General features: G+C 43.3%; 1 protein-coding gene across 1 annotated transcript in view; it reads left to right on the top strand.

The window, feature by feature from the left end:
- The window catches only part of LOC134407443 (cytochrome P450 4B1-like), a 32,705-nt gene that overhangs the window by 1,571 nt on the left and 14,415 nt on the right, over positions 1–16,719 (top strand). Inside the window, exons 2-5 of the mRNA XM_063139227.1 lie at positions 7,499–7,643; positions 9,798–9,842; positions 14,162–14,289; positions 14,772–14,896. Coding sequence (XP_062995297.1) covers positions 7,499–7,643; positions 9,798–9,842; positions 14,162–14,289; positions 14,772–14,896 — 443 coding nt within the window. The remainder of the gene's footprint in view (positions 1–7,498; positions 7,644–9,797; positions 9,843–14,161; positions 14,290–14,771; positions 14,897–16,719) is intronic.

The following is a 16,719-nucleotide window of genomic DNA, read 5'->3' as shown; positions in this document are numbered from 1 at the left end:
TCATGTCTCCCCTCAATCTTCTCTTCTTCAGGCTAAACATGCCCAGTTCTTTCAGTCTCTCTTTATAGGGCTTTGTTTCCAGACCCCTGATCATCCTGGTTGCCTTAATGTGTATGCATGCACCCTTACCTTTAAACAAGAAACAATGAAGACACTTACTAGCTCTTTATAGTTCTCTGGGTTCCCGTTTTCTAGGGGTGTGCACGGACCCCCCGCTCCGCTTCTCTTCCAGATCCGCGATTTGCGGATCGGGCCGCTCCGCCCCGCCCCGCCCCCGCTCCGCCTATGTCCGCTCCGCTCCGCTGCGGAGCTCCGGATCCGGATTGGAGCTCCGTTTCCCCCCCCCCATAGGCTTGCATTAAGCTAAAAAAGTTTTCTGTTAAAGTTTTTAACAGAACTTTTTTTCTGTTAAAGTTTGGCACCATGACACCTCATGGAGGTATACACATGCACGCCAAGACTCAAGGCAATCCCATCATTCCCTGATTTTTGGGGAATTTATGAAAATCGGGCACCCCATTTCATACCCCTTTCGATAGCTCCGTCAATTTGCACGTTAAAAACCTCAAACCCGCCACCATGATAGCTTATCCAGGGATACACACGCACACCAAGACTCAAGGCAGTCCCATCATCCTCTAATTTTTGGGGAATGTATGAAAATCGGGCACCCCATTCACACCCCTTCCGATAGCTCCGTCAATTTGCACGTTAAAAACCTCAAACTCGCCACCATGATAGCTTATCCAGGGATACACACACACACCCAGACTCAAGGCAGTCCCATCATCCTCTGATTTTTGGGGAATTTATGAAAATCGGGCACCCCATTCACACCCCTTTCGATAGCTCCGTTAATTTGCACGTTAAAAAACTCAAACTCAGCAACATGATAGCTTAACCAGGGATACACATGCACACCAAGACTCAAGGCAGTCCCATCATCCCCTGATTTTTGGGGAATTTATGAAAATCGGGCACCCCATTCACACCCCTTTCGATAGCTCCGTCAATTTGCACGTTAGAAACCTCAAACTCACCACCATGATAGCTTATCCAGGGATACACATGCATGCCAAGTCTCTAGGCAGTCCCATCATTCCCTGATTTTGGGGGAATTTATGAAAATCGGGCACCCCATTCACACCCCTTTCGATAGCTCCGTCAATTTGCAAGTTAAAAAACTCAAACTCAGCACCATGATAGCTTAACCAGGGATACACATGCACACCAAGACTCAAGGCAGTCCCATCATCCCCTGATTTTTTGGGAATTTATGAAAATCGGGCACCCCATTCACACCCCTTTCGATAGCTCCGTCAATTTGCACGTTAGAAACCTCAAACTCACCACCATGATAGCTTATCCAGGGATACACATGCACGCCAAGTCTCTAGGCAGTCCCATCATTCCCTGATTTTGGGGGAATTTATGAAAATCGGGCACCCCATTCACACCCCTTTCGATAGCTCCGTCAATTTGCACTTTAGAAACCTCAAACTCGCCACCATGATAGCTTATCCAGGGATACACATGCATGCCAAGGTACAAGCTGATGTCGACGGCGGCAGAGCCCGGTAAGGGACCAAGGGGGAGGGGGGGCCTTACCTGTGTCCGTCCGCAGTCCGTCGGCTTCTTCAATTGAGCCCGCGGTTCAACCAGGAAGTCTGGGCCACAAGCTTCATGGTTGACTTCCTGGTTGAACCGCGGGCTCAATTGAAGAAGCCGATGGGCCGCGGACAGAGGCAGGTAAGGGAGAGGAGGGCGGGGGGGGGGGTTACCGGGCCCTGCCGCCGTCGCCGCATGGGCAACAGCGACAGCAGCAGGGCCCGGTAAACCCCACTTACCTTTCTGGCGGAGCTCCGGATCGTGGCGAAGGATCTGCCTTCACCTTGATCCTCTTCACCACGCTCCGCCGGCCCCCCAATCCTCTTCGCCTCCGCCTTAAGGGCAGGCGAAGCCCCCCGCTCCGCTTCTAATTCGCCGGTCCGATTAGAAGCGGAGCACATCCCTACCGTTTTCCCTTTTGCTCTCTTCCAGTCAGGTAGGCTCATGATACTATTTAGAATGTCAACATCTGAAAGAGCCATCTGATTCTCTCAAACAAAGGAGGTGCAGTGAACAGCAATCCAGTTGCACAACCTGTTTCTTTGTCTTTAGTAAGAAGGCATTATTATTATTTTAAAGAGAGGAGGGCCAAAGCAAACTGAATGTGTGCTATTCAACTTATACCAGTTTGAAGAACAAGTGGCAAGTATACCGTACTAAATATAATATTATGCAAAATCCTCAGGGGAAAGAACCCCTGAGATTAAGCTGCAATTTAAGCTGCAATCCTATGCACACTTACCTGGGAGTATGCGCCGTTGGATTCAATGGGACTTACTTCTGAAAAGATATGCATACAATTGTGCTGTTACTGGACAATTATGGGTGTCACATGTGGGCTGAGCTCATTGGTTTTACACTGACTATTGTTGTTCTTGATTTTTCCTTCCTGCTTGTTCATTCTTCTGGGGTTGCTCATTCTTCATTGTTGTGGTTCACATTTCTTGCATAGTAATGCAATCTGCAGTGTAGGCTTGCACAAATATATTGCTTTGCTGACAGAGGTGTGGCGTCACATACACATGTGTCACATACAGATCAAGGAGACTTGGGTTCAAATCCCATCTGAATCATGACATTGGGCAAGTCATCATCAGCAACCTCATGTCATAAGGTCATTGTGCAGACAAAAGGATGAGGAAAGGGAAAGATGATTCTCAACTCTTGGAGGATGGGAGAGATGAAAGAAAAACCTAATAATATATCTGCAGATCAGTATGGGATTTACTCTTGAATTTAGGTGGTGTTCATAGGGCTATGAAATAACATTTTAAACAGCTATAAAACATTCTGGAATGCCTGCACAAATAACAAGTCTTCTTCACCTAGCATTAAAAAAAAAACATTGGTTCTAGGAGAGCTCTGTGACGGACCGTCCATATTTGAGGCACTACAATCAAGGAAGTGCTCTTTCAAATAAGCAACCACCTAACTTCAGATAGCAGAGAGACTCAGAAGATGATCCCAGATAAGGTTCACATCTTATGGGAGAACATGGCCCTTTAGATTGTTGGGATAGAAACGTAAGAAGCTGCCTTATACAGAATCAAACTATTAGTCCATCTACCCCAGTACTATTGACACTGACTGGCAGCAGCTCTCCAGGTTTTTAGGCAGGAGGTTTTCCAGCCCTACCTAGAGATGCTAGGGATTGAACCTGGGGCCTTCTGCATGCAAAGCAGGTGCTCTACCACTAACCTATGGCTTTTCTCCATTTTTGGCAAATGATAATCCACTGTTAGCTAGAAGTCATTATGTCTAGGATAGTTAAATGGTCAGGAAACAACTGACATGGCTGGTTGAGGGGCTTCTGGCCCCCTTCTAGTAGTCTAGCCACTTATTTTTTATGTTATCCGTTTGCAGAACACACACATGTATACTGAGGCAGGGGAGGCAAGGAAATGTAAGTGTGCACTGTAAATAGGATGGGCAGGAAAAATTCAAACCATGGCCACCATACCTGCACCCTGATCCCTGTGTGAGCAATAGCAAGAGTTCAGTTGGCTGCCTGAGGCCCTTTCTACACCTAAGTATTATCCCAGGAAAATGGAGGGATCATCCCTGCCTGCTCCTGGGATCCCCCGTGTGTCATTTGCATGCACAGGGATGATCCCTGGAAAAAAGGCAGGTGTAGGAATGGCCTGAGACTCCACTGTTAGAGGAGGGCAGCAAGGAGAAGCTCACACAATCAGTGGAGACTGGAGCAACATGGAACAGTTGCTATCTCCCAAGGTTGAGCTTAGGTAGGTGTGTGCGTGCATGTATGAGTGAATATTTCTGAATTTGTTTGAAGGGGACAGAGGGAGAATAGTGTACAGTGGATATGTTTCCAAACCATGAGATCTTCCAAGCAAACATGGTCTGTTGTTGTTTATTCGTTCAGTCATTTCCGACTCTTCATGACTTCATGGACCAGCCCACGCCAGAGCTTTCTGTTGGCTGTCGCCACCCCTAGCTCCCCCAAGGTCAAGTCTGTCACCTCCAGAATATCATCCATCCATCTTGCCCTTGGTCGGCCCCTCTTCCTTTTGCCTTCCACTTTCCCTAGCTTTCTCTTCTCCAGGGTATCCTGTCTTCTCATTATGTGGCCAAAGTACTTCAGTTTTGCCTTTAATACCATTCCCTCAAGTGAGCAGTCTGGCTTTATTTCCTGGAGTATGGACTGGTTTGATCTTCTTGCAGTCCACGGCACTCTCAGAATTTTCCTCCAACACCACAGTTCAAAAGCATCTATCTTCCTTCGCTCAGCTTTCCTTATGGTCCAGCTCTCGCAGCCATAGGTTACTACGGGGAATACCATTGCTTTAACTATGCGGACCTTTGTTGCCAGTGTGGTGTCTCTGCTCTTAACTATTTTATCAAGATTTGTCATTGCTCTCCTCCCAAGAAGTAAACGTCTTCTGATTTCCTGGCTGCAGTCAGCGTCTGCAGTAATCTTTGCGCCCAGAAATACAAATTCTGTCACTGCCTCTACATTTTCTCCCTCTATTTGCCAGTTATCAATCAAGCTGGTTGCCATAATCTTGGTTTTTTTGAAGTTTAGCTGCAACCCAGCTTTTGCACTTTCTTCTTTCACCTTTGTCATAAGGCTCCTCAGCTCCTCCTCGCTTTCAGCCATCAAAGTGGTGTCATCTGCATATCTGAGATTGTTAATGTTTCTTCCTGCGATTTTAACTCCAGCCTTGGATTTGTCAAGCCCAGCACGTCGCATGATGTGTTCTGCATACAAGTTGACTAGGTAAGGTGAGAGTATACAGCTCTGCCGTACTCCTTTCCCAATCTTAAACCAGTCCGTTGTTCCGTGGTCTGTTCTTACCATTGCTACTTGTTCGTTATACAGATTCCTCAGGAGGCAGACAAGATGACTTGGTATCCCCATACCACCGAGAACTTGCCACAGTTTGTTATGATCCACACAGTCAAAGGCTTTAGAATAGTCAATAAAACAGAAATAGATGTTTTTCTGGAACTCCCTGGCTTTCTCCATTATCCAGCGGATATTGGCAATTTGGTCTCTAGTTCCTCTGTCTTTTCTAAACCCAGCTTGTACATCTGGCAATTCTCGTTCCATGAATTGCTGGAGTCTACCTTGCAGGATCTTGAGCATTACCTTACTGGCATGTGAAATAAGTGCCACTGTCCGATAGTTTGAACATTCTTTAGTGTTTCCCTTTTTTGGTATGGGGATATAAGTTGATTTTTTCCAGTCTGATGGCCATTCTTGTGTTTTCCAAATTTGCTGGCATATGGCATGCATCACCTTGACAGCATCATCTTGCAATATTTTAAACAGTTCAGCTGGGATACCGTCGTCTCCTGCTGCCTTGTTATTAGCAATGCTTCTTAAGGCCCATTCAATCTCACTCTTCAGGATGTCTGGCTCTAACTAACTGACCACACCGTCTGAGCTATCCCCAATATTATTATCCTTCCTATACAGATCTTTCATATGTTCTTGCCACCTTTTCTTCATCTCTTCTGTTTCTGTTAGGTCCTTGCCATCTTTGTTTTTGATCATACCCATTTTTGCCTGGAATTTACCTCCGATGTTTCTAATTTTCTGGAAGAGGTCTCTTGTCCTTCCTATTCTATTGTCTTCTTCCACTTCCGCACATTGCTTGTTTAAAAATAATTCCTTATCTCTTCTGGCTAACCTCTGGAATTTTGCATTTAATTGGGCATCTCTCCCCCTATCGCTGTTGCCTTTTGCTTTCCTTCTTTCTTGAGCTACTTCCAGTGTCTCAGCAGACAGCCATCTTGCCTTCTTGGTTTTCTTTTTCTTTGGGACGTTTTTTGTTGCCACCTCTTGGACAATGTTGCGAACTTCTGTCCATAGTTCTTCCAGGACCCTATCTACTAAATCTAGTCCCTTAAATCTATTCTTCACTTCCACTGCATATTCATTAGGAATATTAGTGAGCTCATATCTAACTGATCTGTGGGTCTTCCCTATTCTCTTTAGTTTGATTCTAAATTGTGCAATAAGAAGTTCGTGATCTGAACTACAGTCAGCTCCAGGTCTTGTTTTTACTGTCTGTATAGATGTCCGCCACCTTTGGCTGCAAAGGATGTAGTCAATCTAATTTCGGTGTTGGCCATCTGGTGAAGTCCATGTATAAAGCCGTCTTTTAGGTTGTTGGAAGAGAGTGTTTGTTATGCACAGTGAGTTGTCCTGGCAGAATTCTATCAGCCTATGTCCCGCTTCATTTTGTTCTCCTAGACCATGCTTACCTGTAATTCCAGATGTCATTTGACTGCCCACCTTAGCGTTCCAGTCTCCTGTAACGAAAATAACATCTCCTTTTGGTGTATTATCCAGTAGGTGCTGCAGATCCTCATAGAACTGATATACTTCTGCTTCTTCAGCATCTGTGGTTGGGGCATATATTTGGATCACTGTGATGTTAAATGGCTTAACCTGAATTTGAATTGAGATCATTCTATCGTTTTTTTGGATTGTATCCAAGCACTGCTTTAGCCACTTTATTATTAATTATGAAGGCTACTCCATCTCTTCTGTGATCCTCTTGTCCACAGTAGTAGATCTGGTTGTGATCTGATGTGAAGTGGCCCATTCCAGTCCATTTCAGTTCACTGACACCCAATATATCTATATTTAATCTTGACATCTCACCAATCACCACATCCAATTTGCCCTGGCTCATAGATCTTACATTCCAGGTTCCTATGGTGTGTTGACCTTTAGAACATCGGATTCGTCGTTCACCACCAGCACCGTCGGCCGTTAGCCGTCCTTTCGGCTTTGAGCTAGCTGCGTCATCACGTCTGGGGCTACTTGAACTTATCCTCTGTTCCTCCCCAGTAGCATTTTGACCATCTTCCGACCTGGGGGTCCCATCTTCCGATGGTCTACCTGAGATGAAAATACACAACTCAAGAGCTCATTTTAAAGCTCTCAAACATTGCATTTACACACACAGCAAATCAGACTATTTGGTTTTGGCAAATCAGAGCTTGATACCATATTCTTAAAACACAGCTCCCCTACTTGTGAGCTCTGTCTATGCTGTGTGTCTGTTGCAGCTAATGTTAGATCTGACTTGGTATAAATGATTTTCACTCTGATGCTTCTTTTGGGATTTGCTTTCATTGTTTTCTTCACAGAATTAGACTGAGACCTGTGATGGATGTTGTGCAAAGCCTATATATTCCAATATTCTATTAGGGAATTTATTTGAGGTAAGAAATACCATCAGTGGCCTGTTTAGCTTGGCCACCAACATACTACACAGAGCATCAGATATTTTCAATATGCAGAACATTTCAAACGTCAGCTTTTCTGTATTGTGCTGGATCACCTGTCATCTAAAATATGTTGGCTCCTGGCATTAACAGTCATCTTCACTCCCTCCTTCATGTATTGTTGCAGCTTTTACCCATATCGACAGTTTTGAAGAAGATGGAGAGCTGGAGCCATCTGTATCCATTTGCACTTCCTATATGGTATGGGAGCTTCACTGCATGTGTAATAATCACACACCCTGATTATGCAAAACCATTACTTGCTAGAGCAGGTAAGAGACAAAATAGTCTTAGTCTACCAGCTCTGTGTATGTGTGCGCATGCATGTTGTTGCTATTGTTGACATCCTGGTGATTCTGATAAAATTGCAAAATGCTGAGGATAATTTCCAGTTATCCACCAGCAGAACAAAGGAAAGCCACAGATCTGATATTATACTCAGATTTCCATGACGTTTCATGAACACAGCTTGAATGACCAATGGTCTTATTTTATAGAATTATTTCATATTGTAAGGCATCATCGATATATACAATAAACTGATAGTAATACTCATGTATATCTTTGGAGAAAAGTGTGCAGGGTCAGGAATTACTGCTTTGGGGGAAAGACCAGGATGGCCTTGGGGCACTGCTTTCTTGGGACTTTTCTACATGAGGCGTTTATTGTGCACTTGTCATTCCATACTCATGGTTGTTTATTGGTTCTTTAGACAATGGGCATGGCTAGACCAGGCCTATATCCTGGGATCGTTCCGGGATCATCCCTGTGCATCCAAATGACACACAGGGGATCCCGGGAGCAGGCAGGGACGACCCCTCCATTTGCCTGGGATAATCCTTACGTCTAGCTAAGGCCAATGTTGTGACCCTCAGTTTTGCTTCAGTTTGATGATTTTTTCTTTTAGAATAGGCAAAATGGGGTATAACTTCTGATGGCAAAAGAAAATGTCATTTCTGTAGCGAGATAGTGATTTTTGTCAGCACTGAAGTGCACTGATAACTGTTGGGGCACATTATACATTCAATATACTGCTTTTCTAGCTTTATTTCCTGTTTTTTATTCCATATTATCCAAAATAGTGCAACAAATGTCATTGTGTGCACTACAAGGTATAAATGAGCAAGAGGGATCTATCAATACCAGGATGGATCATATCGATACGACATGAGGTGTAAATCTGGCCCTGGATCCGCTATAGAATGCTGAGATGTAAAGGGCTGTTGACATGATTGCTCCCAAGTATTCTCTCCTGTGTTGAACAGCCCAGCTACCTTCTGGTTTACTAGAGAGATGGGGTCAATGAAACAATTGGGAAGATAATTACAACAGTCTCATTGATACAGTTCCAGACCTGGTCTGGTTTTATGGGATTAGTTTTAGTTGTTGAGATCTGAGGATGTCGTCAGGTCCAACCAACCACCTATATTCTTGACCCTTGTCCATCTTGCTTCTTGCATCAAGCTGAAGGGGATTGACCAGGTGGGTTCAGGAGGTTATTAATGCCTCATTGAAAGAGGGCTATTTTGAAGCAGGCAGTTTGGAGACCACTTCTTAAGAAAGCCTCATCTGAACCTGTAAGATTGTAATAAATATCACCCAATCACAAATATGATGGTAGTGTTGGGCCTGCTTTTTGATCTAACATTGTCACTCGAGACCCAAGTGGCCTTGGTGGCTCAGTGAACCTTTTACCAGCTTCAGCTGGTTTGCCCATGATGGCTTTTCCCTGATTGGAATAGTCTGGCCATGGTAGTCCATGATCTGGTAATCTTGAGGTTGGATTACTGTAATGTGTTATATGTGGAGCTGCCCATCTAAATGGTTTGAAAGCTTAAACTCATGTAGAATTCAGCACCTGGAATTTTTACTGGTTTACCTAGGTGCAGTGATATCACATTAGTTCCCTCTTCATTACTGAGCCCAATTCAAGATGCTAGTTACCATCTTTAAAGCCAACTAACTGAAGGAACACCTTCTCCCACATCATTCTGCCCGTGTATCTTCAGAGGAGGCCCTTCTCCAAGTACTATCAATGGGGAAAATACATCATGCATTTGCAAAAGACAGGACTTCTCTGTGGTGGTGCCCCAAGTTTTGACCGATCGCCCTCTACCATGTACATATGATTGGCAGTGACTTTCCTTTTCCTTTTCTCCCAAATCAAAATGTTCTTTGTACCCAGGTGTAGTAAATTTAAATCTTGAATTGATTAATTGTTTTTATTTACTGTTGAAAAATTCTTTATGCCTCATATTTTGTAATTTTATCATTCTCAGTATATTTTATTTGTTAGTTACTAAAATGATAGGTACACCATCTTGGTATCCCTTGTGAATAAACAGTGGTTTATAAAGTTTACAAATAAAGAAATAAATAATAACTGAGTGGTTTCTTTTTCTTGCTTGCTTGTTTGTACTTTACAGAACCAAAGGACAATTTTGCTTATCGAAACATAATTCCATGGATTGGTACGTATAGTCATGGCATATATGATGAAGTACAGTTGAAGTCAGTAAAGAACAGGTCATAAATAATTAGCCTAATTAGAATGATGGAAGTCTACATCTTAGGTCTATTGGCATAAGTACTCTGTATATAGAGAGCTTTACTAAAGGTAGGTGATCCATTAGCTGCATTCTTTCCCTTTTATGTAAATCACCCTGTGAAATACTTCGGAAAGGTGGTATAGAATTTTAAATATTAAAATAAAATAAATTTCTCCGTTGGATCCAGGTACTAGTGAGGTTATTATTTGTGATTTCTGAAATGTGTAAGTAAAGTGTACTAAATGTTATACAAAAATAAAATTACAGACATGTTCTCAGGAATACAGTTTAATGATACATTAGAAATAAAGATTCTGCACAGACATCTTAAATTTAGCAAGTTTTTAGTTGGTAAGAAAAAGGAAATATGCTTTGGTAGGTTAGCTCTAGCGATTTTCAGTAGATTTGATGGAAAATACTGCTCCAAAACTATGACCGAGTCAAATGGGGCTTTTTGATTAACTTGCCTTTAGGCATTCTATTTGTTTATAATGTGTTGGCTTCATTATATGGGAATGAAATTTGGCATACACACAGGAAACAATTCTACATTTCAAGTTTGGATTCCAACTCAACCACCATTTTCAAAGAGGGGAATAAACTATATGTCCGGGAAAGCCACCAAATGGCTTGACAAAGAAAGATAAGACCAGCTGGTAACTAAGCAACGGATGAGTTTATTACAGTACACAAACAGTTCAGGGAAGGCAGTGCAAACGGAGCTTTGAACGTAAAGGCAAAAGGACGTAACAGTTCAGGATTCAGGCTTACAGAGAAGTCAATGTCCAGTCCGGGGTCTAGGGAGCGTGGCAAAGCAGCGAATCGGTAGTTCAGTCCAAGGTCAACACAGCCGACGGTCAGCAAAGTCCAATAACACAGTCCAGGAGTCATGGGAGCAATCACAGGCAAAACGTAGTCACAAAGCAGTCCAAGGTCAAAACAGGAGTCCAGAGTAGGCAGACGTGGTCACGGGGTCCGGGAGTCAAGGCTGGATTCAGGAACTAGGAATCTGGAGCAAGGCACGAGGTCACGAGATCTAAGAGCCAAGGCTTCCGCCAGAATGCTCAGATAATCTCTGACAACTTTGCATGGCTCACGGCTGCGCTTTTATCCTCAGTCAGAGTGTAGAGTCATGGTCTCTCAGCTGATCCCTAATTGCCTGGCGTTTCTGGTGTAGGCGGCGTGACTGGCGTCTGGTTTCCTTCTCCGCCCGCAGCTGGCTGAAACCAGGCTTCTCCGCCTCCTCCTCAGACCTCTGCGGCTCCTCCGCAGTCTTTGCTGGCATCAAGCCCTCAGAGCTGGCAGAAGTCCCAGCTGGCCCTGGCTGTTCTCCCTGAGGCTCTGCCACAGTCTCTGCCAGTCCAGCCTCCCCACTACCTGAGCTGGGCTTCTCGGCACTAGGTCCAGCCTCTGCCACCTCCTCCTCATCTCCTGACTCCATCTCTGTGCAGGGCATGACACTCTTGAGGGGTATTATATTTATAAACCCTTTTGTTCACTATACCAGTGAATTAGCAGAGTAACAGCGGTTCTTAACTATGAAAGTCAGCAAAGACCAAATTAACTTCAAGACAGAGTCTGTTTTGTTTGGTACAAAAATAAAGTATTTTACTGATAGAAAATAACACAGTTTATGGCAATACAAATTTACACCAACATACTCACACACTTGGTCATACACGTTACAGCAGGGCTCACAGCAGCAGAGAGAGAATATTTTAATCTGGTTACAAAGCTCCAAAACTCTCTTTATATACACTTCCCTGAACAAATGATGAAACCACTAATTGGCAATGGCAAGACAATTAGACTTTTGCATCATCCCAATAATTCAATAAAGTCCACCTGCAAACTTGACCTTTAAGCTGATTGACTGATGCTGAGTCTTCAGTTTCTTCCAGGTTTTGCAGGCTTGTACAAAAATATGGAAATCACAAAAAACCAGTCCTAATTCAGGACTCCAACATAATGCAATACTGCATCTCCTTCAAACACTGTGGTATCAAGATGAAAGTTGTTGGGCATGTTTTAATTATGATTTTGTTTTCTATTTGTATTTTGTTATTGTTAGCTGTCTTGTAGGGTGACCATATGAAAAGGAGGACAGGGCTCCTGTATCTTTAACAGTTGGATAGAGCAGGGAATTTCATCAGGTATCATTTGTATATATGGAGAACCTGGTGAAATTTCCTCTTCATCACAGCAGTTAAAGCTGCAGGAGCTATACTAGAGTGACCAGATTTAAAAGAGGGCAGGGCACCTGCAGCTTTAACTGCTGTGATGAAGAGGGAAAATCCCCAGATTCCCCATGTATACAAATGACACCTGCTGAAATTCCCTTTTCAGTACAACTGTTAAAGATACAGGAGCCCTGTCCTCCTTTTCATATGGTCACCCTACTGTCTTGAGCACAATTTTTGGTGAAAAGGCAGGATTTAAATTAAATAAATAATTAGGGAAACAAGCATGAATGAACCCCAGCTCAACTTTTTCACTCATTTTCTTAGGATGGAGTTGGGTGGGTGGGAGAGAAACAAGTAAAGAAAGAAATAAGTCTAGAAAATGCACATCAAGATTGCTCAAGCAGATAGTCAGCAAACAAGCCATGAGTCCAAAAGTGAAATGGGAAAAGTCCTAGTGATATTACTGTATCAAAAATCTCAGATCAAACTGATTGTTATTTGATGTGTCTGAATTTGTGCCAAGTGGCTACAGTGCAACTGCTGCTTAGGCCTTAGCTAGACCTACCTGGTCTATCAGGACGGAGGGATGAAGATCTCATGATATTTTTATCGTGAGATCTCCCCTCTGTTCACACGCAGCGTGTGACAACCTCAGAGGGAGAGGCGTTGCGCCGGCCATTTTGGGTTTTTTTCTTAAAGGGGAAGATGCACACAAGCGCTCGTGCAAAAAAGGTAAGTTTTTTTTTAAAAAAAACATTATTTCCCCTGCTCTCCGCACCCCACCCAAGATGGGCGCAGTGCTGCTGAGGAGCTCTGCGCCCTGTGCGCTGGTCCCAGCTCCTCGCAAGGAACCATGAGGAACTGGGACAAACCACGATGCCCGGCCACATATTCTGCGATCTTGGTCTCAGCCCAGGACCGCAAAAAACTGGGCTCAAAGTGTAGGGTGAGATCCCGGGGCAAGGGAGGGATCATCCCTTCCTGATCCTGGGATCCCCTGTGTGTCGTGTGAATGCACAGGGATGATCCCAGGGATCACCCTGGGATTTCGCCCCATCTAGCTAAGGCCTTAGATTCACTAGCTGAACAACTGTGAAGGACTTTGATGTTTCAGAGACTCCCAATTCTACCTGTCATTTTTGTGCTTATATCAAGTACTTATAGCTTCACTTACTTTGGGGGAATGAACTATAAATGGCAAAGAAATGCCATTGCTGACTAGAGTGTTGGAAGAATGACAGCAGAAAAATAAGATGCGCTTTAAGCCTTCTGGGATAACTCTGGGAGTTGGGCACTATTACAATCAGCCACTCCACCAGTGGCTAGGGAGGAGATATTAGGCATTGCGTATAGCCTTTCCCCCACTCCCACTCTGCCTAGAAGGAAGCCATTCCTTTTTTTCCTTCCCTGCATGATAGAGCTAATAGAAGCTCTCCTAATTTTCCCATTTCTGCAACAAGTAAAAAAACAACATGATTGTGATAAGTTATGTTCTTTAAGTAAACTTCCAGTTAAAAGTATTTCTTCTCCAGACTCAGTCTCGTATTCATCAATCTGACTCTACTATCATAAAGGAAATGGTTCTGTCTGAATATGTTAAGACTAGGGTTAACATCCCGGAAAACCGGGAATGTCCTGATTTCCAGGAGATTCTGAAATGTTCCGACCGGCTGGGCAAGAATCCCAAATTCCTGGTCCAGCTGGCCGGAGAAATTCTGACCTCCAAAATGGTGTCTTGAGCCTGCTCAGTGGAGCGGCAGCAGCAGAGAAAAAGACGCATCGCCGCTCCTCCACAGGCTCATCTGAGTCACTCACCATAAGTTGCAGTGAATTTAAGATGTCTAGTTTTACAGTTGTTGATGTTTTAATTGAAAAATTGGGCTTTGCAAAAATTGGGCTTTCCCTAGACCTTTATATATTGCTCAGTTTTTAAAAATATTCCGCCCCCCCCCCCCAAAAAAAATTGTCCCAGTTTTGTGGATTTAGAATATGGCAACCCTAGTTAAGACTATGTGTTTGTAGTGGCTTAAATGATAAGAATTGTCTGTGTGCCCCCAGGGAAAGGCTTGCTGGTGCTACATGGACCCAAGTGGTCACAGCATCGAAAGCTGCTGACTCCAGGTTTCCACTATACCATTTTGAAACCATATGTAACACTGATTGCAGAGTGTACAAAAGTGATGTTGGTAAGTGCTTTTATAAACATCATTCTATCTTACTGGTTTTGTAAAAGTGTGCTGTTATTAATAGCATTTCATTGAATGTTTAATAGGCAGCTATACTATATTTCAAAATACCTTTTAGAATAATAACAATGTATCCTTCCAGGGGATACAATTCCAGAGTCTTGGCACAGTAGTTGAGAAAACCTTATCCCATCTTTAGGGACAGAAGGATTTGTTTAACTCTAAAAACTGAGTTGGAATGTATGTAGCTGTATAATCTACTAGGTATTAGGTCACAGCATTCATATGTAAATATCTTATAAAACAGAAAGGTGGACTGTCCAAATCACTATGGACATACAATCAGTAACCAAACTCCATTGTGTGCTCCAGAGAAAGGCAGGCATTTTACGGCTTCCAGCAGAGTTGTACTAAGTTTCCACTCACAGTGGCATTCTTTAAAAGCACCATAGCCTTGGATTATTTTCCATCTGTTGATTTAGGATAAATGGGAACAGCTGATCACACAGGATAAATCAGTGGAGCTCTTTGAACATGTGAGCTTGATGACGCTTGACAGCATCATGAAATGCGCCTTCAGTTATAACAGCAACTGTCAAATGGACAGGTTAGTATTGGTACTCCTTTAACTCTGAAAGAAGAGCTCCTCTTATTGGCCAGGAATTACTGAGCAGTGATTTAAAAGGATCCAATTGGCTACCCTAAGTTTATGTTCCACATTCCACACAACTACTGGGTTCAGACAACACAATAACCAACAGTGGGTTAAATAGTGAATGGTTGGTTATTGCGTCATCTGTTGGGACTTTTCACATGACTGGTTATTCAGCTGAAATAACCAACACAAATAACCAACACTGTGCAGAGTTCATTATTCGAAAAACCGTTGGTTATCGTGTTGTCTGTCGGGCACTGCTGACTATTTTGTTGCACACAGTTGGTTATTTTCAGTGACTACAGAGTCCCCTGGCAAGAGCAACCAAAGCAGTGGCTGCTGCTCTAATCCAGCAATGGCTGATGGGATACCAGTGGGACGACTGAGGTGGGGAGAGAGGGCAGGGGATGTGTCCATCAAACACACTGTTGACGAATAGTCAACTCGATGCTGGCCTTAATCCACACCGCAGTTGATTATATCTCTTGGAGAGTACCCCCTTGATAATCAACCACAGAGTTGACTATACAACCGTTGACTATTGTCTGAACGCAGCAAAAAGTTCACTGCTGTGAAATACAGCAGATGCATCCTACATCTGTTTAAATTCCCACATGGGGCAGCAGTATAATTTGCTGCATTGCTCATAAACAGTAGTGCTGTGCAGAGTGGGGTCTTCTCCACCCTGAAACTTGGGGCAGAGCCCTGTTGAGTGGGTTCTCCACTCTGATTTTCGGAGGGGGTCTGTCTCTCCACACCACCGGATTACTCATCAGAGCTCCATCCCGTTTTCAGATAGCTGTTTCATTATGGGCTATGGCAATTAACCAAAATGCTTACCACTCTGTCACTTTTAAAGATAAAGAGATGAACATTGGCGCTACGATAGCTCTTAAGTAGGGCTTTAGGCATGCCAAGTTTGAAGCAGATCCCTTCATCCCTTGAATTTGTAGGATTTTTTAAATTTCACCCCCTCAAACCCACCCACCCACACCTACTTCTGCATTAATTCACCCCTGTGCATTTATGGAGGGAGTGTTATACTTTACTTTGCTGATGGACATTAGCGAAATAAAGGATAAAACTCCTTCCATAAATGTGCAGGGGTGAATTAATGCAGATCATCAAACTTTTAAAAAATCCTAAAAATTCAAGGGATGAAGGGATCTACTTCAAACATGGCATGCCTAAAGCCCTCCTTAAGACCTATCATGGTGCAAAATTTCATCTCTTTGACAGAGCTGTAAACATTTTGGTTAATTGCCATAGCCTATAATGAAGCCGTTATCCGAAAACCGGTTGGAGCTCCAAACAACCTTCACTCTGCACCACGGGTATCTGATGGTTTTAAAGGCATCCCCTAACCACACTGAAAGTTCAGAGCTCCCTCGGAGCACTGTCGAACCCTTGGATTTTCGGTGTGGAGGGCACACCCCTAATAAACAGCACACGTCAATGCAGTTGAACATTTGGAAAGCGTTGTTAAATTCATATAGTAACATTTACTCTTAAAAATAAAAAGAACACTTTGTTTATGTATAAGAGTTGGTGGCAAGATGGCAGTAAAACCTCCATAAGTTTATAGTATTAACAGGTCAGAGCTCCTTTAAAAAAACATTTTAAAATATTCACCCATTCCTGTGCTTCAGTGGTATGTAGCTGCTCCCACTGTTGTTGTTTTTTACAGTGCAATCTTGTGCATGTCTAGTTAGAAGTAAGCCTTATGAGCTCAACAGGGCTTATTATCAGATAAATGTATATAGGATTACAGCTCA

The sequence above is a fragment of the Elgaria multicarinata genome, chromosome 1, assembly GCF_023053635.1.
Source record: "Elgaria multicarinata webbii isolate HBS135686 ecotype San Diego chromosome 1, rElgMul1.1.pri, whole genome shotgun sequence".
NCBI classification, from domain to species: Eukaryota; Metazoa; Chordata; class Lepidosauria; order Squamata; family Anguidae; genus Elgaria; species Elgaria multicarinata.
The sequence above is the reverse complement of the archived record's forward strand: the minus strand, read 5'-3'. Positions and strand labels throughout refer to the sequence as shown.